General features: G+C 43.4%; 1 protein-coding gene across 1 annotated transcript; it reads right to left on the reverse strand.

Moving 5' to 3' along the window:
• Positions 1-279: 279 nt before the first annotated feature.
• LOC146780131 (uncharacterized) lies at positions 280-19,099 on the reverse strand. Its single transcript, XM_085640110.1, has 3 exons — positions 18,293-19,099; positions 5,735-6,094; positions 280-4,849 (listed from the first exon to the last, which is right to left on the reverse strand). Exons 1-3 carry the CDS (start codon positions 18,456-18,458, stop codon positions 4,626-4,628), a joined length of 750 nt encoding a protein of 249 aa, XP_085496236.1. The 5' UTR covers positions 18,459-19,099; the 3' UTR covers positions 280-4,625.
• Positions 19,100-23,288: the final 4,189 nt, after the last annotated feature.

Genomic DNA, 23,288 nt, shown 5'->3' on the forward strand with positions numbered 1-23,288 from the left:
TGTTGCTTTCTGCCCTCTCTCCCTTGTTGCCTTTCAAAAGAAAATGTGTTTGTAATATACTATTCTAAAATGGTTTAACCTGTGGGAGCCAAATCCCAATAATTTGCTGAACCCCAACAATTTAGAAACTCCCAATTTTTGACTGTCAGTTCGGCTCCATTTTCATATTCATTGATTTTGCGGCATTAGATACCCCCCTCCCTGGCATTAACAAATAGCAGAGTGAATAGCAAATAGAAGCTGGGTCCACTCAATGAGTGAGTTCTAGATCAAAAACTAAGTTTCAAAGGTTTATTACAGAAATCTTAATATAAGCGATACAGAACAGTGCACTAAATGCAGTGAATATCCAGATACAGAGCACAAAATCAGAAAACAGAATAATAATTCTTATTTAGTCAGATTAATCTCGCCAGAGTCTAAGTGTCAAACTCATTAAGAGGACTGGCAGCATTTTCAGGGAGAAAAGAAAGTCTCAAGTAAATCAGACAGAGTCTCTGGGAGAAGAGGAGAAATCACCCCCGAACTTTTAAACTCAGGATTCTTTACACCCATTTTGAACATAAACAATTAGGAAAACTGCAGATTCAGCATGAAATGATCTTGGTTAGCTCACAATTGAAAGATGAAAAGGAAATTAATGATAACTAAAACTCTTAGCACTAACCCATTTGGACAAGCGTGGGTGCAGGCTAGATCCTCCTCCAGAAGAAAACATTTTAAAAAAAGATATGCTCATCTTCAACCACCTCTCTTTCCTCCTCAGCACCCTCTTTTCACTCTTCCCTGAATGCACTTCCTTGCATCTCCCTCACTTCACCACATCCAAACATACACTGCACTCGCTCACATTTAAGCACTTTATTTTACTTTTGCTTTTGCCCTGTAAATATTTTGCCATCTGTGCACCCCCTTCACACACATTTTCACAAAATTGCAATTACATCTGGAATACATAGCCATTGTTCTGAGTGCTCTGCAGCGAGGCCAACCCACTGACAAGCACTTTGCTTCGGCTTCAGGGTCAGCGTCAGAGCTCTTAAATGGCTAATTCTCGAGGGAGGCAAGATTAAGTAAAACTTGAAATAAGATAGGAACGAAATCACACGCATTGCCTTAACGTTAACACTCATTGTTCATAAATCAATCCATGTTTTTGCAATTAATGTTGAGGGCATGAAGATGGGGCCAGTTTTAAAGTCATACAGCAGATAACTGTCTATTCTAAGCACATATCTTGTCTTTGCCCCTGACTCAGATATTTGTATGAAATAAATTCAGGGGGGGCAGCAACAGAGCCGTAATGGAGAGTCTGCCACTGCACTCCATGGATGTAGAATACGATGTGAAACATTTATCAAAAAATATTAATCAAAATGTTCTTCTGATAGCCTGCATTGGAGCTTCAAGCAGATGGAAAATGTAATCCACAATACATGCTTTCTAAAGGCAGTTGTCATTTACATCTCATAGCACTCTTTACCCCACAGAAACTGTAGGGAGAGAAGAGTTGCAGAAGTTCACTGATTGGGAGATGGAAGGAGCAGGAGCAAGATGTGCAGAACACCAGAAACATCCTCCATTTTAATAAAATGGTGTCTTGCATGAAAATGTGGCATAGCTATACTACATTATTAATCACACTTCTAAACCATATACTTATGTTGTTTCAGGTGCAACATCATCAGTTACGACTATATGAATCATCAACATTATTAATTTGCACAAATAAATTGTCACCCAAAATTGTACATTTAAAAAAAAACTTTACCTTTGCCACGTTGGAAAAGTAAATTTAAAAAAATAGCAAAATGTCTACCTGTGCATCATAACTTGAATGCATTCATCCACCATCTTGGAATTGGGAAAGATTGTTTTTCACCATTCAGTGATGACCACCATGTGTGTGTGTGTCTATTTCATTTTGCCAATGCTTTTTAAAATAGTGCTTTATTGTAACAGTTATTATTTTTACCCGCAGCTTGAAGAGAGGAAAGGTGCAGATGGGAGGTACATTTGGATGATGTGTGTGCACTCGGGTGGTAGTCTACCAAACAGAGAAGGTGAAGTAATGACACAGGAGGAAATTTCGACACATTTTATGGCTGCAAGATTCTGGTGAAGACCTACTAGTGAATATGGAATCTCACATGCCTGGCATCCTCATCTCCCGAGGCCCAGAAGAAATTATGAGTTCCTGGTCCTCAATGATATGTTCCTATGTGAGGGAGCAAGAGGGAGAATGCTAACTGTTTTACAATTTCACTATTTATTTGTTAAAATAGTAATTTTCTGCAAGCATCCATGGCCATCAATCAGGGTGAGTGGGGTATGCATCCATAAAAACAGATTCTTTATTTTGTCAATAATTAGGAAATATATGGTATTTTTGATTTTTCAGTGCATCTTTGGTAGATATATGCAGAGGGTAAATTGTAATATTGCATGGCACTTATATTGCAGCCACTACATGGACTCAACCTCTATTTTAGTTAGGTAACTACATGTGGAATTAAGAATAGTAATGCTATATTTGCCACAACAATGTATCGGTAAGCAATGTCCTGGATGCGACATATTTATAGGTCAAAAATATTTACTTTGATATATTTTCATACACCCTATGCAGGGTCAGTGGCATTATTCAACTGTTGTAACTTAATGATGTGGGAAGAAAAAGCAAACTATGCTGCACTTATTTCCATTACAAATCAGCTTTGTTGATAAGTACTGTATGTTTCATGTTCACAATGTTTATATATAACTAGGCCGTACTTTAGAAATCCAGATATAAGACCTTAAATAGAGATGCAACATGTGTGTGGACTGAACACACTGTGGAAATAATGCAGCTTTGAAAATAGCGCCTGTGACATGAATAGTAATGAAACAAAACATGGTAAATAAGGAATTATCCTACCCACCCTGTTAGAATTATATTTAAGTATTTCAGATTTTTGTTCACTGCAGCAGGCAAAAGCGTTTCTCTCAGTAGTTCAGACGAGAAAGTTCACCCGCTTTGTTGGGTCGTAGCTTGAGAGGGGTGTTTGGTGTGTTATACCCCCTTAATAATGTATTTTCAGCATTTTGGAGAACCATAATCTGCTTGATCCTTCCCAGTCAGGCTCTCCTTCATCATATAGCATGGAGACGGTACTGGTGGAGGTCCTAGAGAAAATAAGACTTCTTTAGATGATGGAGACTCATCGATGTTGGTCCTTCTTGATCTGTCGGCAGCATTTAACACCATCTCTCATGCAGTCTTAATTAAAAGACTGAGAGTGATTGGTGTTAGAAGGAAAGCCTTGGAAAGGCGGAAGAATTTTCTGAGTGACCACATCAGTGCCACAGGGATCTGTATTAAGACCCACTCTTTTTCAAATTTATGTGGCACCACTAGCACAAGTGATCACATTCTATGGGTTTGAGGTAATCTTCTATGCAGATGACACTCAACTTGTGATAACTATAGGACCTAATCTAGAATCTACCAAGGTAATGTTCCAAGACTGTATGAATGAAATTGCCACATTGATGCAGTAAACTGTCTTCAGCTTAATACAAGCAAGACAGAGATTGTTCTATTTAGTAAAGCCCACTCGGTATGGTCTGATGACTGGTGGCCGACTAGCCTGGGTGTAATTCCAACTCTGAAAGTTGTGGTCAGAAACCTGGGCATCATGGTAGATGAGGATCTGTCCATTAAAGAACATGTTTATGCGATCACTGGTGCTTGCTTTGGAATAATTCTCCAGCTCAGAATATAAATAGCGTGGCTACCACTCCAATCAAGAAAATACCTAGTTCAAGTTTTGATAATTTGTCGCCTCGACTATAGAAATACACTAATGGCTTCTACGAATGAAAGATTGTTTGCTAAACTTCAGGTGGTTCAAAATACGGCTGCACAGTTAGTTTGTCATCTTCCACCACGGTCGCCATCTGAACCCATTCTTAGAAGCCTGCACTAGCTGCCCATAAGAAATCGATCATTGTTTAAACTTCTTTGTTTGGAACATAAATCTCTTTATGGTAATGGACCACAATATCTACAAAGATAACTGAAATGGTACGCCCCCACTAAGAGCCTTAGGTCTAGTGGGAAATGTTTGTTACATCCTCAACATATCCATACTGCCTGATACAGAGGCAGATCCTTCTCGTATTTGGCTCCCTTGCACTTGAACCTGCTTCCACTACACTTATGTATAAGCACTAATTTTAGACATTTAGGAAAAGATTTTAACACATGGTTCTTTTAGCTCTTCTTTTTTAATTGTCCCATATTCTGCTGTTTTAACTTGTTGATAATATTGTATGAAAGGAACAGTGTTGTACAGCCAAAAAGACTGTCATAATGTATTAATATTGCAAATAATTGTATTAATGTCTTAGCAAGCCACAATTCTTAAAGCATCTACACATTTTTGAACTTGGTAAATTCATGCCAAGGTTTTCCTGGATAGAATTACAATAATTCTGCTTGACTGAGAAACACAAATGCTTAAGATAATAGTTATAGAAGAATTGGAAAAGCTTTGGGGCAGATGTGCTAGGGCAGTAAACAGGCATAAGCAGCCATTAGTAGCTAAAGATGTCACATTTGACATGGGCTCATCTGGTAGCTAGGTGTCTGCAATAACCACCTGTGGCTGGATTTTAAATCTCTTTGGAAAGGGGTTACATTTTTGTCTGCACACCAAACAGACTGAGAGCACAGTGCAGAAGAAGACAGGGAGCAGCAGGATGAAGCGTAGCAAGAGGATGCACTGGTCCAGAGGTGTCTCCTGCTGGCAACTGGAGGCCTGGGGGATACCGGAGACTTCTCGCTTGGCTGGCGTCTTCCTCTCTAACACAGAGAAAATACACCAATATCAGTAAAACTGCCTAAAAAAGAAAAACATTAAAAACAAGAAATAAAATAATATCTAATTGGAGTGCCGACAAGTCCCTGGTCTCGATGCCCAGAAAGCCAATCAGAACTCTGACATGCCTATTCCTCAGCTCCCCAGAATCCTGTAAAACCCTAAAGACCAATCTGCTCTTCACACTGTTAAAAAGTTCTCTCTTTTAATGCCTGCCTGTTTTACAGATCTGTTTCAGCATAGAGGATACTTGGATAGTCCCAGTGGGTACATTTCCAATTAATAAGGTATGTGTTGCTTTGATACACCATTAATGGATGCCAGGCTGAGGTGACACATCGGTGCCTGATGACCATGAGGGATTCATCTGAAGTACCACTCTGTCAGAGGGATCTTCAAGGATTTTATGCACTTCAAAGAAGACTGGGCTCAAGAAAAGACATGGGGAGACTGCTGTCAAATAGAGAGATTCTCTGGGATCAACATCCTAACAGCCAATTATTCCCCACTTTTTAAAGACAAAGTCCCACCCACTGAAACCACTGCACTCCACGCTCTTAGATCCCACTTAATGAATTATTGTATCCTTCTCCATGAGCCCACGCACATGTGGCCATGAATCAACAATCCTAACCAGACCATAGGCTCAATGCTCACCTATGTAAAAGGTCAGGGAAAACTGCAAAGCAATTTCTTCACTAGGCTAGGGACCTTGTTACAATAATGAGGTAGATCTCCTTATGATCCCGGGACTCATATCACAGAGAGCTGTGCCCCACTTCTGAGTCAAGGGATTCCTTTTGCTATCTTATGACCTCGGGTCAGTCTAAACACAATGCTAAGACCATGCCAGTGCATGGATGGCCTACCTTCCACAGTAACATTGGAAAGCCCTCCTTCCAGCTGTTCGATGGGTAGAGGCCAAAGGATGGACACCATGCAGGAGTACACGCCACTGTCCCACTTCCAGCTTGGTGAGATCTTCAGACAGCTGAGCTTCATGTCGTTGCTACCTTCGGCAGAGATCCTTGGATCACCTGGGTAGTGGCCTGCCTGGGCATGCTTATACTGCACATGGAAAAGAGACTGGTTCCCCCACATCCATTTGAAGGTCACCTTCTGTAGCCCAGCTCTGGTGGTGTTTAGCTCACACTGCAGAAGGATGGCCTCCCTTTCTTTCAGGATCAAGGTAGGCGGGTGCTGCTTGATGCTGCTTTTACTCTGCACCCCTGCCAAAGGAAGAACAGCCGCCACATCTTAGCATGTTATTATCTTCCATCACCCATCAATATGAAATCTAGACTAAAGGAAGCATCAGTAAAGACCAGGCCAGGCATGTCCTTCCTGCCTCTTCCAGACACCGATAAGTTGTTTTTTTCAAATTGCTGCATGCTCTATGGAAAGTCAATATGACCCCTCAACAGAGCACAGAGAGCCTTCTCCAGTTTGCCTTTGCTGACTACAACATTTCAGAATGTCTTTCTGCCTAAAGGGAAGTGAATTCCCAACTATCTAAGCTAAATGAGGATGAAGCTCTGCCGCTAATTAGCAATGCATGCCATCGCACAAATAACTTACCAATAAGAAGCCATCAACTGTATAATCACCAAAATGTATATATCCCTACTAAGATCAACCTAGACATTTCATAATCCATGAGGGTTGACTGCCCAATGAAAAGCCAATTGCAACCCCTATAACATAGCCTTGATAGATGCATCCTGCTACCTTCAATCACCTACAATGGAAATATAACCATGACTGTATCTGCAAATTGTTAGCACCACAAATCTGGCCAAAGGGGTCTTCTCATAACATAGAGACACACACAGCAAGTCTGGAGGTGGTGATCTCAATGGTGGTACACAGACTCAATACTTTCTACCTCTACACTTCTCTGAAATCGCACTTTGAAACCTTTCTATATTCATCTCATTTGTGTACCGCAATATCCTCACTTCTATATCCTCCTCAACCTCTCTTCTGCATTTGATACTGTTGACCACATAACCCTCTTTTCCATATGTACTGTTCTAGGTATCACAAATCAGGCACTGAACTGGTACTCCTTCTATCTTTTGGACTGGTACTTTTCCATCTGATGATGCTCTTCACTCTCAAACACCCATCCAATGAGACTCCAAGTTCAAAATGGCTCTGACGTGGCCTCCCTCAACTCTACTTCCCTTTAAACATCATCCTGTTGTTTAACTTCTGTTACTATCTTTCTGCCAGTGACATGGTTATCTTTTTCTCGTGTCCAGCTTCCATAAAAGCAGTCAAACAACAAAACTCACAGTTACCATCTCAAGAGGCAAAACGCATAGTTCATTGTTTATAAAGATGAGGTGACACCAACCGCTCATTCACCACCTGGACAGGTGACAAATACAGTTCACAGAGTCATTCGAAGAGAAAATACACACAGGTCACATCACATCAGGAGGTAGCACATAGCTCCTCAGATTGGCACATCAGGAAGCGACACACATCGGATGACGTGACACAACGTTATAAAACTAAGTATTTCACACTATTCCTCAATAGGAAGCATGCAGATTTCCAAGTGATTTCACTTACTTAGGTTCCTAGCATCCAATTTTAAAGCTCCGCTTTTTTAGTCTTCTTGGGATTGTGTTGAGAGGTTTTTGATTGAGTTGTGAAACATTTTGTAAAACCTTGTGAAATTAGTGAAACCTTGCTCACCAAATTTTTAGAAAGCCATTCGGTCTGCCACAGTTCTCTGATTGAGCGGAAAGGGCAGTCAGGCAGTTCACCTCACATTGCCTGCTGCCCATGTCCTGATTGGTTAGTGGTCTAGTGCTCATCTCAGCTCCTCTATTCCAGTCAGATGACAGCGTGACCATTTCGCCAGCGCACCAAAGGCAAGCCCGTCTGCGCCGTCCACGCCCGACCGTTGCCAGGAGTAGGTCCCCTTCCTCACAGGTACCAAATTTAAAAGTAAAGGATAGACTTTGCCATTCAGCCGCAATCTTGCACAAAATTGGTAACAACCTTTTAGGTCCCAACAGTCCTAAGCATACCTGCAGCCTGTCTTTAATAACTAAGTCCTCTGTGGGCTCTACCTCTTGTCTGTCACCCTTGTGTTGGCTGAACCCCAATTCCGCAACCAATTTCTCATCTACTTTTTCCATAGTAGCTTTGGTTGGGTGCTCGGTATCATCAACCCAGCTCCTTCTTTCAAGTATTTACTGTAATATTAGGTCACTATCGAACCATGCAACACAAGTCTGGGACCTTTTGACATCTCTTTCCCCTGGCTTCTGTTTCTTTACAGAAACCTGGCTAAATGCCTGCGCCCAGCCCTGTATTCCTTTTGCTCTGCCTGACAATTACCAACTGGTCAGATTAGACTGGGATTCTAGACCTGGCGGCGGAGTTGCTATCCCATTCAGCAACTCCATTAATGTTTAAAGTATTGAATCTTTTATTGGGGACTGGGTGGAGATGTGTGTATTCAAACTTGATCTGACAAAAGGGCCTCATTGGACAGTTGCGCTGATTTGTCATCCCCCTGGATCTAAGAAAGACTTCAGCCCTCTACTGACTGAACGTATTGCTCCCCATGGGGCATATTATCAATAAACGGTGTTAAAAGTATTGCTGCTTTAGTGGGAGAAAACTGCTGCTAAAGTGGTCATAATGGGCTTGATAATATGCACTAGAGAATTCCCATGGAAGCCTATGTTCCAGTGTGAACATGGGCTTCTATTGGAATTCTCTGCGGCATATTATCAAGCCCATTATCGCCGCTTTAGCGGCAGTTTTCTGCCGCTAAAGCGGTGATAATTTAAACGCCGTGCTTGATAATATGCCCCCATGTACTTTCTTCTAGTAACGTTCTCCTGTTAGGAGACTTTAATTTCCATGGTGAGGACTTTCCAAAATCTGAGGTTGCTTGTCTGCTTGAAGACTTGAAAGCACTGAATGTCGGCCAGCGTATTACCGGCCCCCGCATACTGCTGGCCATATCCTAGACCTGCTTTTTACAAACTCTCCTCTCTTGATCACTGAAGATCTTCTTCCTCTTACCTGCACAGACCACCATCTGATTAAGTTTTGGATTTCCGCGACTGATATGACAAAGCAGTTGGCTATCGGTGAGCATAAGTCCTATAGAGCATGGACTAACATTTCGCCAGAAAATTTCTCCACTGCTGTTTCATGGGGACCTGTGATCCAGGATTCCAACATTAATGTGGCCTTAGACAGCTATCATCTTGCCATGTATTGCCATCTATGTCATTTGACAAGATTGTACCTTTAAAATTCTCCAAGCAGACTTCTTCAAGGCTTCATGCCCCCGGTGTTTACCAGTGGGTTAAGCGTGTTGAAGGCAAGGTGTAAATAATTGGAACGGCACTAGCATGATTCAAAATCTCAAAATAACAAAGCAGTTTTTAAATCTGCTCTTATCGAATATCATGCACTTAACAAAAAGACCAGGCAGAGCTTTATTTGTGGCCAAATAACAAGTGTGGGAAAATCCTCTAAAGAACTCCATAAAGTGCTTAATGATTTCATTCATCCTCACACGTGTGTCTCAAATATACTTGTCTCTCAACAACTCAATTCCCTAAAAGATTATTTTTTTAGGACAAAATTGATGTGATCTGTAAGAGTGTTTCCATCAATCGGAGAAAGCTAATTCCTTCTCTCCGATACCATCTCATAATGCTTCTCCTCCACTTTGGGACAGGTTCAAACTTCCTACTTTAGATCAAGTTTTAACACTCTTGACTAAAGCTAAATCAGGGTTCCCTGTGGATGTCTGTCCCCTTAAGACTGTGATCACTCTATTAATTGTGCTAGCCCCTGACATTCTATCTTTATTTAATGTTTCGCTGGAATCTGCCAAATTACCAAAGAAAATATAGAAAAAACTCCCACACGACCTACATTATTTCTCTATAGGCTCAGTAGAGCTCCATGGGCTGCCCAGTACTGTTAGCAAATCATGCAGGTAATCATGCTGTTTATAAGTTTATTATATTTTTTTGAATGCATTCATATTTTCTCAGTTTCTCTGAGTAAATAAAAGTGTTTATAACACCGAAAGAAATTAATTGTTGCAAAAATACAATGGGTGCACTTTATAGCTACAATTTCTGATTATTTTGATGCATGATAACAGTTTGGAAATAATACAAACATAGAACTACACACAAACACCCTCTCTACACTTACATGGTCTTCCCAGCCATAATTGCATACACCAGAGAGAACACTTCAAAAGATATCTGTGTAGGCTGGGATTTCACAACAACCAGGTCAACACACGTTTTAGTGGAGATTTTGATTTGCATCCACCTTCATCAGGACCATCCATTTATACATTTAAAGGTGAGTGGTAGGGGAATCAAGAGATGCCTCTGAGAGCTTGCTGCACTAGAAAGATGAGACCAAAATGGCCCTCCTGGGACTGGGATTCAGACCAAGAGTTTATGTAACAGGTTCTTTGAAACTATGGCAACTGTGTCAGAAAAGGAGAGGAACGCCTACTCGGAGATGGCTTCTATGTTGCCGACTGTATTCTCGTGGTTGGCATGCTTTACATGGCATGTACCAGTGGCATATGGTCATGTCTGATCTGGGGTGGCGGAGTGTGCTAAAGACTGATGATGGATTAAACCCAGATCAGTTGACTGGGGGTGAGTGCTTGCAATGTTCAAGACTCCGTCCATCATCCCCTTTGGTTTTGCTTTGTTCGCCCTAAGTTGGCAGGGTATGCCCAGACGTGGGTCCCTTGCACACTTTGCCACTGGATTCAAACTAGCCTGGCTGATGACGGCTGATTAGCCAGAAACCGGTCCCAGGATGCTTGTTTCCGGTCCAGGGAAGACAGGGTCAGACTGATTTGCATATGGCCATGTCTGATCTGGGGTGGCGGAGTGAGCTAAAGAATGATGATGGATTAAAGCCAGATCAGTTGACTGGGGGTGAGTGCTTGCAATGTTCAACACTCCGTCCATCATCCCCTTTGGTTTTACTTTGTTCGCCCTAAGTTGGCAGCGTATGCCCAGACGTGGGTCCCTTGCTCACTTTGCCACTGGATTCAAGCTAGCCTGGCTGATGACAGCTGATTAGCCAGAAAACGGTCCCAGGATGCTTGTTTCCGGTCCAGGGAAGACATGGCTTGGCAGTTTGGGCTGGACTGTTCCCATGAGGCACAGGGTCAGACTGATTTGCATATGGCCATGTCTGATCTGGGGTGGCGGAGTGAGCTAAAGAATGATGATGGATTAAACCCAGATCAGTTGACTGGGGGTGAGTGTTTGCAATGTTCAACACTCCGTCAATCATCCCCTTTGGTTTTACTATGTACCAGTGCCCAGACACTTTCTGCCATAAATCTATTTCAGGTCAGAGACCTGTATGCAGCTGCATCCTGCATCTGGAACCTCTCTTATGGGCTGGAGGAGCTTCCCCTTTGCTCCCTGACTGGCAAATCAAATCTAGGGGGTACCTTTTTAGGTCTCGTCTGGCTATCGCGTAAGCGATCGCTCAGCGAGACTTATGTAGGGGCTTCAGAAAATGCTCCCAAAGGCTTCCCAGGCGGATTGGGTGGCGGTTACGCGTAAGGGGCACATGACCGTAGGAATGCGGTTTATGGCCAGTGCATGTGAGGCATTCAAGCGCGAAGCTGGCATCTGGCATCGGACTTGAAAGCAGCAGACTGCTTTCGCCACCGCATGCTCGGCCTCACTTCCTGCATCCCCTCTTACAACAATTAAGTTTTGTTATATCTCACACCCCATATGCTCATTCCCTCCCACCCTTCCTTTGATGTCCGCTTTTCTTGTCACGCCACACACTGCTGCACGCCACACACTGCTGCATGCCAAACACTGCTGCACGCCGCACACTGCTGCACGCCGCACACTACCGCACGCCACACACTGCTGCGCACACTGCTGCATTACACACTGCTGCATTACACACTGCTGCATTACACACTGCTGCACGCCGCACACTGCTGCATGCCTCACACTGCTACACGAAACACTGCTGCATGCCTCACACTGCTGCACGCCTCACACTGCTGCATGCCACACACTGCTACACGCCACACACTGATGCACGCCACACACTGCTGCATGCCACACACTGCTGCACGCCTCACACTGCTGCACACCTCACACTGCTGCATGCCGCACACTGCTGCAGGCCGCACACTGCTGCACGCCGCACACTGCTACACGCCACACACTGCTGCACGCCACACACTGCTGCACGCCACACACTGCTGCATGCCGCTGCACGCCACACACTGCTGCACGCCACACACTGCTGCACACCACACACTGCTGCACGCCGCACACTGCTGCACGCCGCACACTGCTGCACGCTGCACACTGCTACATGCCACACTGCTGCACGCCACACACTGTTGCACGCCACACACTGCTGCACGCCACACACTGCTGCACGCCACACACTGCTGCACGCCACACAATGCTACACGAAACACTGCTGCACACCACACACTGCTGCACAGCACACACTGCTGCACGCCGCACACTGCTGCATGCCACACAGTGCTGCATGCCTCACACTGCTACACGAAACACTGCTGCACGCCACACACTGCTGCACGCCGCACACTGCTGCACGCCACACACTGCTGCACGACACACACTGCTGCACGCCACACCCTGCTGCACGCCTCACACTGCTGGACGCCTCACACTGCTGCACGCCACACACTGCTGCACGCCGCACACTGCTGCACGCCGCACACTGCTGCACTCCACACACTGCTTTTATGCGAGTTTATGCTACTGACATTGTAAATGACAATGCCTTTTATTTGTTTTAAAACCAAAACATAAATAAAAGGCATTGTAATTTTACAATGTCAATAGCTCAAACTCTTATAAATGCAAGACCTATTGCAATTCAAATGCTTGTTGTATATAGTGATCTGCTAAATTACCATCAGCCTGGAAGACTGCTTTGGTTGTCCATATTCTTAAAAAACCTAATGCGGACCCCAAACATCTGCCCAACTATCACCCTGTGTATCTTCTTCCTCTATTAGGAAAAATGCTCAAAATCTGCATGAACAAACAGCTTATGACATTCTTGGAGGATCACAGGACTCTTGGCCCCTCTCAAACCGGATTCAGAGCAGCTCACAGTACTTAGACTGCACTGGCTCCTTCTATGCTTGTGCTGCTGGATCTCTCAGCAGCTTTTGACACCATCTCTCATGCAGTGCTGATTAGCACACTGCATGAGATCAGTGTCAGAGGCAGTGTTCTGCTGTGGTTGGTTGATTTTTTAAAAGATCAGACCCAAATTATCACTTGTGGCTCCTTCAAATCTTGGCTGGCCCCTCTGACCAAAGGCTTTCCTCATGGCTCCTCGTTGAGCCCAACGCTGTTTAATGTCAATGTTGCTCCTTTGGATCAGATTGTTAAAACTTATGGGTTCAAAGTTATCTCTAATGCCGAGGATACTCAGCTGACTATGGGAAAGGCCATTGATGGCACTATGCACCATTTTGAAAACTGTATGAGGAACATCGCAGGCTGGATGTCTAGGAATTGTCTTCTATTGAATAATGAGAAGATGGAGGTTTTGCTGTTTGGCAAAGCACAGCATCTTTGGTCTCCTAACTGGTGGCATGCTGAATTTGGAGCTACCCCAGTCAATCGTCAAAACATCTAGGGATAAAAATTGCCACAAATTGTCATTGATAATTCATGTAGCCGCCACAAGAGGGACATGTTTTGCTTCCATGTGGCGTTTTAAGGAAAATGTTCCCCTGGCTTCCTGCATTGGCCAGAAAAATGCTGGTCCAGGCACTGATAATTAGACGCCTGGACTACAGTAATGCTCTGCTCATGGCTGCCGATGACACCCTCCTGACTAAACTCCAAGGGGTGCAAAAAATGGCTGCCCGGCCAGTAGCGACCACTACTAAGCATGGATGGTGAGGCAGGGTGAGCGGAGGAGGGAATAAAAAAATAAATAAATAAACAGACTTACCTGGGTGCCGCCGGGTGCTGCCACCTCTGCTCTGTCCGGAACAGGAAGCTCCTAGTCTCCCAGAATCCCCTGTCCAATCATAACGCTGCCTTAAGCAGCATTGTCATTGGTCTGAGTGCTGTGGTTTGGTGCTCAGACAGGAGCTTGGAGGCTTAGCCTGTTCCTCCTCAGGCTAATGCAGCCTGGTGTATAGGATGCAAAGTGTGCATGAAGGTTTGATCAGCCCTCTTGGGCCAGTCAATCCGTCATTCGCACTTAAGAGTGTGCTTTACACTCCTCCCCTGCCCCCTGCACTGGCCAACCCGGCCCACCCCCCCCGCCCGCACCCGAGCAGGAAGGAAAACAAAAATGATAATAACATTAGCTATTATTGTTTTAGTTTTCCTTTTTACACTGCTCACAGAGCAGTAGGGCGATGCTTCTCCACCTTAGTGGAGGAGCCATCCCTGTGCCCGGCCAGTCTGTAACCTCCCAGCAGGTTCTCCCTCTGCCCCTGGTCTACAGTCCCTCCACTAGCTGAAGGTCAGAAAATGCATTTTCTTTGAGAAATGCTGTCTCGCTCACAAAGCTCTAGTGGGCAAATCCCCTCTGTATCTGAAGGACAAATGACTTTATTACTGCCCCTCTTGCACTCTGAGATCCAGCAACAAGGCGCTTTTGTCCATTCCTTGTATTCGTGCCCCAAGATATGGGGCAGAGCTTTCTCCTATACTCCAGGAATTAGCTTCCTGGTCATCTCCGTAGCTGTGTGGATGTTGCCCAATTCAAAAGACTAATAAAAACCTGGGGGCATATTTACAAGGGCTTTATCTCCGCTTATTTGGCTTACAAAGCCAAAAAAGCGGAGATAAAACCAGCGCCCTATTTACAAGAGGGTGCTAACATGCATAATCGCATGTTAGCACCCTTTTTCCCAACGCCTCACTTTGCATCTCCAATGAGATGCAAAGTGGGCGTTACTGGGCGTACCGAAGATGGACTACCTTGCAAATATCGCTGATGTTTACATCTTGATATTTACAAGGCTGCCCACATGAGTTTAGCACACATTAGATTTTGGCAAAAATGGCTGTTTTCGCCAAAACCTAACGTCTACTAAAATCCTGATTTAGCCATCCCTAACATAGGGGGTGGACTATGCTGATACGACCCTGTGGGTCGTATCAGCAAGGTCATCGCCCTTTGCAGGGAACATCGCTGGAAAACCCGCTATTTTCCCTGCAAAAGGGCGATAACCTCGCTATCTCTGGAATTTTTATCGCCCTGGAGTAACACGTAGTTAATAACGCGCTACCAGGGCGATAAATACCAGGGATAGCCTGCGATAATATAATTATCGCTAAGCACGGCCAGCGATAATTATTGCTGATCGTTGTTAATATGCCCCCTGGTTGTTTTAAGGTGTGAACGAGACTCTGAGAAGGTCGAGTGTCGAGATACACCATCAGGTGTGATTCGTTACGCTTTATCAAATGAATATAAGACAACAAATGAATATAACATTTCTGAGGAAGTGAAATTCCAATTATAGAGTTTGTACAAATAAATTAACTCTGTTGAACCTATTAGAACCCTGAACCATAATCTTTGTTTGCAAAGTGAAAAAAGACATTATGTGATTCAGTTAGGGTTGGGTCTATAAACTATATTTAAAATCTGGACATTTTAAGTGAATTATCGGAGAATGCCATTTGATAGCATTCAGTAAATATTGGATTGAGATAGTTCAATTTCAAAATGTCTAAGAACCACCCATGTAGAAAGTCAGGTTAGTTCATGAAATTTGTGGGTATTTACAAAAATTGCTCATTAAGAATGAGGATTACGTAAATTATAATTTAGACAAAAAAATGCATTAACCCCATGAATGCCCAGATACTGGCACATTACTACTCCAGATAGCTTCAATGCTTTAGAAAACCTTGAAGTAACAATGGAGAAGAATTTACTTTTATATTAATGTCTTGTGTCAATGACGGATATATACATCATAGGGCACACTACGTATACATTTATATTTGTTAAAAGGAAGTTAAGGGGTGAATGTTCTGATAGCATTTCAGTCCAATGACTTGTTAATTATTGAAAGAGCAAAGGAAAGAGACAATTTTGAGAGTTGTATAAAATTGACAGGCACAAGTTAACGAAATTTACAGTGCACTGGGAAATGGAAATCGTTACAAGATGTTAAAGGCAGAATTCTAAGTAGAAAATTTGTATAGTGAAAAAACAATTGTAGCAGTTGTGTTTACATTATTTATATTCATAAAGATAACCATGCTCCACATCATCTCTCTTATCTTTTAGGACAAGGCTCACTGACTGAAAACATCTCTTAAAACATTTATTTATGCTGGAGGCAATATGAGACAAGTGTATCATGATATATCATGGCCAGACAAGGTGCTTTAGTGAAGTACTATTGGAGGATGAGGGAGGCAGAAGATAACACTCTAGCCCATCGCTGTTGGGCTGAGATAGAAAGTCAAGCTCGACAAGCTAACTCGACGACGAGAATACTGCTGGAATGCTTGTCGGCGTTTACAGCTAGAGGAGGTCTGGTTAACACCTGTTACGTATTCTGGATTTAAAAACGCAGCAAATTCCGCAATCAAGAGGAACAACCTATTAACCGATAAAAAGAGTTTTTCTAAAAAACATCACGCCTGGGCCGTGATTCAGTCATATCAGAGGTTAAAACCGCAACGGTATTTGAATGAACACAACTCCTACTATAAAAAGCATTACTTGATGTTATTACGACTGGGTTCATTCCCCTCAAAAGATTTAACCCTGCAATGGAAACACGTATGGCCATCGAAGGAATGTCGCCTTTGTTTTCAAGGGGAGGAGTAACTATTACATTTATTATGTATATGCCCTACTTTATTGAAAATACGTAAATCCATTCTTCGGGAGATTTTAAGGAAAGAACAGATCAGAACATGTAGAGCTGCGGTCATCAGGTGCCTTGGATGGCGCTCAATCCCACTCTCCTGTAGTGCCATAAAACTCTGGAAAATAGCGGCAAAAGTATTGGACAAAATTTCTTCATGATAAACAATTACACAACACCTTGATTGACTTTTTACTGTGATAATGGTTTTCTTTCCCCAAGGATCTCTTCCAGATTAATGTTTCAAAATAATACAAAAAACAAATAATAATAACTTTTTAATCTTTTTTAACAATAATATCTTTTACAATACATATGCTTATTCAATGTTCAGAATCTGTATTTTATGATGGTTTGCCATCCTTTTATGATTTTTAAAGAATTAATAAAAGTATTATTGACTGACTGATATATCGCAATAAAAAGGCGTATTGCATTACTACAGAAAATACTAAGGAATAAGGTCTGTCAAATCATAAGACTAAATGTGGTTTCAGTGTAGATATGTTTAAAATGTGGCCTGGGATTAAAGAGATATTAACGTTGACCAAATTCAAATTGTATAAAGAGAAATTTATTGAATCTTCAGTCGACAGACACATGGGAACGCCATAGAGACAACATCTGTCCTATCATATACAAATCTTCTCAAAGGTAGACGAGACAGAGAATTTGCTTAGGGTAAGACATTTGCATGATATATTACACAAATACTACTTCGGAACCACATAATCGACAATATTTACCAAGTGTGAATTGTGACAGAAAGGCAAGAATTAAAATACGTTTTAAAGCTGAGAATGAATTCTAACAATGTTCTATTGAAATGCCTTTTAGAAAAGAGGAAGTGGTCTAGGTGGATTTGCTGTAAGGGTCTATAGATAAACAGCTGATTTCTAAGTCTGTGTAAACACGCGTTTGATTCAACTCGACGTACTCTATAGGTGCACTTTTAATGAAATTACAATATAGCATACACTATGGTAAAATTCTATTCCTTGTAAAGAGCTGAATTGCTTATCAAAGCTAGACTTGTGCAACATAGACATCCAAACTAAAATAAATAAGATTTGACCAAAAAATTTCAATTATAAAAAGATATGAGATTTTCTCCAAGAGGGCAATTAAGCTAATGTCAAGAGGAAGATACCCAAGAAACGTACTGAGAGAAGCGTGGACTATGGTAAACAAAGTAAAATGAATAGCTAGGCAGGAAAACAGAGACTGATTCACATAAATAGTACATTTTAACACACAGATGTGAGGAGCAGCCATGGACTCGAAAGAAGTGTACATTTACTCTTCTCACACCACCTCCACCTTGATACTGGGGTAAGTTGTTCAGAAGACCAAAGTAAATGACAGACTTTTTGCATATGAAACCAACTATGGGAACGGTCCTCACGCGAATGGTACCCATGAGTGAGCCAGACCAACACCAAGAGGTCCCGCCCGACCCTCATGCTGTGGTTTAAACATGCCCACCCACATACACACATGTCCCTATTGAACTTACCTTCTAAGGGCAGTGTCAACAGCAGCCCCCAGGTGAGAAGGCTGAGTTTCAAGCGGTGCATGTCCACAAGCAAGTCTCCACGATCCACGGAGGACGGGATGACCCTCACTTCAAGCAGAGGAACGTGGTGATGTTGCGACGACACAGGAAACATCTCTGCAGTCATTTTTGGTGGTTGCAAGTTGCACACCAGAGATCAGGCGGGGCGGTGGGATTTCCACAGCTGCTGCAAAGGTCAGTTAGTCTTCTTCCTAGTTCGTGGTCTCTGTGGGACTGATTATGCCCATTAGAATCTATTAAAAACGTATTTATATGAACCACCCATGGGGGTGAATAAAATATTCTTTGCCATGGTCTCCTCTGGGTCAGTGTTTCAGTTGTTCAGCTTGCCAGGCTGATCGAGGTGGCGATGACTCGGCTGCAGCCATGCGGCCCCTCATGTGGGCAATCGCTAGAGACAGAACCAATAGTCGCAAGGATATGTGTGCCAAGCAGCGAGGAGTGAAGAAGTAGCTACAGGTCGATAAATGAAAAGGCAGGAGCTTCACTCTCACAGCAGATCAATACATTTGGACTTAAGGTCCTGCACCCTGCCCACAAGAAAAAGGCACCTCATGGCTAAAATGTTATGCAAGTCCTTGCATCAAGTTTCAAGTTGCACCCAGGACTCTCCAAGAGACTTGTCAAAGACCAATTAAAAAAATGTACCCATAAAATGCCAGCTTTCACCAAATCTAAGCCACACTTTCCACGGTCCCACACCACCGCCCTCCCCAACACACCATGGTTGAGGCACACTTCCCCTGCAGAAAAGGAGCAAGGTGTCCTGCACTGATGAATGCGCCCTCCCCGCTCCGGAGGGTGGGGGTAGAGGGGCAGGGTGGGGGCTCAACCCAGAGCCTGGCTATGTGGCTAGCCGCATGCTGAGGTGGTTTTTGGAAACAGAAGAGAGAAATTCAGAGAAACAGCTCGACAGGGCCAGTCTGGCCACTTTGCAACTTCAGTGACCTACAATTTGTTTCCTGTTTTTGGTCACCGAAAGCGTAAGTCACAAAAAAACAAAAGAATTTACAGCGTCTGCTCTCCCTGCTGCTTTCCCTTGAGTTTGTGTTTATCTCTTTCCCTCTTTCGTACATTTTTAAAACTCTATTGTCCCATTCTGCTAAGCAGAATTATGATTTTTTCTTACCCGAACGTTCTTTCGCCCACAAAAATTAAGACTTGAATCCAGAATCTGCACGAGAACCAAGGAACTTTTTGCACGTTGAAGCATGACATAGTGTCTCAGGGTCGGATGTACTAAGGCTTTTTGCGGTTGTAAAGGGTCTGATTTGCAAAATGGGACAATTTGTGACCACAAAGTGACCTTTTGGTATGTAACAAATACAAATTGCACAACAGACAACTTGCTGAGCTGCGTTCCATGACAGGGAGGGAGTCTATCTCTCTGCCGGCACGCAGTGTGCTTCCTAGCACCACCGCAGGTACACTTGAGTCATGGTGCAAGGGTGCCTGCGCTACAGACACGATTCTTTTGGTGCCGAAAGTGATCCGTAGAGTTATTTTCCTCTTTCTACATGTGCTTCAGATTGCTGCAGATATGAACAGTGATGATAACGAGGAGCAACAAAGATATTTCTCCTTGCTATGCCTCACGTGGGAAGGCGTACCATTTTGATGCAATCCCAGGTTTACTAACCTTAGTAAATCTGGGATTGTGTCAAAATCCATGGATTGATGCATGGGAACGCCCATGCTACAGCCACGAAACGCCTTCTCAAAGTAGAATAGCACAAGGAAGCGATTTGTGCTGTCTTGCGTCACCCTGGATTTACTAAGCCATGGAGAACATAACATAACACGTGTATTTGTAAAGCACACTTATCACCCGTGGGTCTCAAGCTGCTGAATAACAGATGTTTATTGTTACCCAACTCAATGGTACTCATCTTATCGACGGCTGAGTGGACCGCCGGGATTTGAACCTGTGATCATGAGGTCGAACAGAGGCCCCTGCAGTGGATGCATTAGTCCACCAAGCCACCAGACCCAGCAGAACCACACACGGTGGCTTTGTGTGGCTTGGTAAATCCCATCTAAGGGCTTGCGTTGCCTTGCATCGCCTTGCGTGACACAAGTGCAACGCAAGCCCTTAGTAAATCTTGGCCCAAATCTCCCGTGCCTAAAAAATTAACGCGGCCTTGTGTAATGTAACTGGGGCTCATGTAAAGCACGCCAATGCCTTTGGGTCAAGTTCACTGCATATAAAACTGCAAAAATAGTTTCCAGGGTTCCTTTTTTAGCATTTAGTCACCTGTTGCACATGTTGACTGTGGTTTTCCTGTGGTTTTAAATCCAATGAAACAGACTGCTCACATTTAGAGCGTCAGTGCATTGCACAGACACCTGTTATTAGTCACCTGCTATTTGCAGATACAACACCCCCCTACTTCCGGTAAGAGAGAAGAGTAGCCACGCAACCACGCAAGGACGTGTAGTGAGGGCCACTGGAATTATGCGGCAGTAGAAAGGCAAACTGTGGCAAAGAAAATGATGTGACCTATTACGCAAATTAAACCACATTCCATGGCGCATTAGTTACCACTATTGTTTGTCTACTTTGACAAAGGCATAACGTGAATATCAGCACCACATAAAAACATGTTTCTTAAAATGCACTCATTTATTACAGTGCATACAAAGAGTTATTCGCCAATAATAACTATTAATATTAACTTGCTGGAAGCACAGGAAAGCCATTTTTAGCTCTGTTCTTTCTATATTTACCTATTTACAAAGCATTGTCCACAAACCTAAATATTTTTAAGTACCAGAATTGCCCTAAGAAAAATGTAATATTTTCCCAGTTACACTGCGGAAGGAAACGAAGAACAGTGAAGCCATGAGCCATACACAACCTGCACTTTACTTGAAAAGAAAAGTTTTTTGTTACTTTATGAAACTGAGAAATGAATGTATATACCATCTGCCGGCAAGGAGATCCAGGTTGTATGTGTCAAACATACACAATAGTGCACCCAGAAGAGAAGGAGACAGTGTGCACACAGGTCTTGGAATAGAAGGTGTGCTTCTTTTAACCTGCACATCCCAGCTAAGTTTTACAATTATTTTCAGATGTGAGTTTCTATGCGTGTCTGGGAGACCTTCAGAAGGACATAAGACATCAGAAACTGAAAAGAGACACTAAATATTCAGGGGCAGCTCCTTCGCTAAGGCAGGGGAGCGTCTCCCCACTGCTCTTTATTATTTTCATTTTATTTTTCGCAGGTTCGGGGCTTGGTAAGGGCAGGGCAACGCAGGGCTTGTGGCACTGGGAGAGGAGTGGTTTCCACGCTCCAAGTGCCCATAACTGCTTGGTCGGCCGTCTCCAGCCGGCCAAACAGTCATGCACACTTGGCATTTTCCCCTTCAGGCTGCATTACACAGCCTGGTGTGGAACATGCCCAGGTCCACAGTCCACATCTGAGTGCCAATCCACGGAGCTCAGACCAATCACAACGCTGCATTGCGGCGTTGTGATTGGCTTAGGGGAGCCAATCACAACGCTGCCTTACAGCATTATGATTGGTTATGGGGTCCTGGGTGCTTCCTGGTTCCAAGATTTGCCACTATCGTCGGAGAAGCGAAGTAAAGACAGGACCGGCAGATGAGGAAATTTTTTTTTAATTTTATTTTTCCCCCCTCCCGCCAACCCTCCTCCCCCCGCCTCTCCACCCTCATTCCCTGCCAGCCGCTACTGACTAAAATATTTGCCATTCTTCTAAACACCGAGTGGTAATTCAAATAATTGTTAATTTGGGAATATGCAGGTGAAAATGAACTTGCAAAAGAAGCATTTTTTAAGAGCAATAAAGAATAATTTCCACTCTGAAATACATTAAAAATGTGTTTTTTTTTTTTCCTTGGCAGACAAAAGTAAATCAGTTAGGGATATTAACACCATCTTTAATGCCTGATTTCAAAAGCCCATGAGTCAGCGATATTAAACCCGCCTTTAGTGCCTGATTCCAAAGGTCCATCAGTTGGTGTTACTAACACCACCTTTAATGCCTGATTCCAAAGGTCCATCAGTTAGGGATATTGACAGCGTGTTCAATGCCTGATTCCAAAGGTCTATCAGTTAGGGATATTGACACCGCCTTCAATGCCTGATTCCAGAGGTCAATCAGTTAGGGATATTAACACCATCTTTAATGCCTGATTTCAAAAGCCCACGAGTTAGCGATATTAACACCACCTTCAATGCCTGTTTCCTAAGGTCCATCAGTTAGCGATATTGATACCACCTTTAATGCCTGATTCCAAAGGTCCATCAGTTAGCGATAGTGACACCACCTTCAATGCCTGATTCCAAAGGTCCATCAGTTAGCGATATTGACACCACCTTTAATGCCTGATTCCAAAGGTCCATCAGTTAGGGATATTGACACTGCCTTCAATGCCTGATTCCAAAGGTCCATCAGTTAGGGATATTGACACCGCCTTTAGTGCCTGATTCCAAAGGCACACAAGCACAATATGCATATTTCTGGGTTAGACCACATGCATTCACCCCACATGTTGCGGTAGAGGAAGGGGATGCCTCCCCCATCCCTCTGCACAGTATACTCACTCATACAAAGCGCGGAGTCCGGAAAACGGACATAAAAATAATAGCTACCACGTTAGCTGCGTGGCAGGCGATTGGGAAACTGGCCAGCAAATTACCCATTTACGCTTCAGCGATGCACCTGGAGCACAATGCTGCACTGTCAGTGACTCACGAGGCAGGAGCGATGCGTCTATTAAAGGAGGCAGGTATGCAGACGGTGCAAGATCTGTATCCAAAAGGAACGTTTCACACTACAGAAACCCTGCAATACATCAGTAACCTACACTGTTGTTTCGATTTTCGTTTCACAGACTTAGATATGCAATCAGATCACATTACAGTACCTATCCATCCGAGCCACCCACACCACACTCTCTACAACTG

Source organism: Triturus cristatus, chromosome 12 (genome assembly GCF_964204655.1).
Source record: "Triturus cristatus chromosome 12, aTriCri1.1, whole genome shotgun sequence".
Lineage (NCBI taxonomy): Eukaryota > Metazoa > Chordata > Amphibia > Caudata > Salamandridae > Triturus > Triturus cristatus.

Coding starts and splice junctions, on each gene's coding strand:
- LOC146780131 (XM_085640110.1), bottom strand. CDS start 18,458: ATGACTGCAGAGATGTTTCCTGTGTCGTCGCAACATCACCACGTTCCT. Junction 6,095..18,292: donor GTTGACACTGCCCTTAGAAG/GTAAGTTCAATA, acceptor TTCCTTTGGCAG/GGGTGCAGAGTAAAAGCAGC. Junction 4,850..5,734: donor TTCCAATGTTACTGTGGAAG/GTAGGCCATCCA, acceptor TCTCTGTGTTAG/AGAGGAAGACGCCAGCCAAG.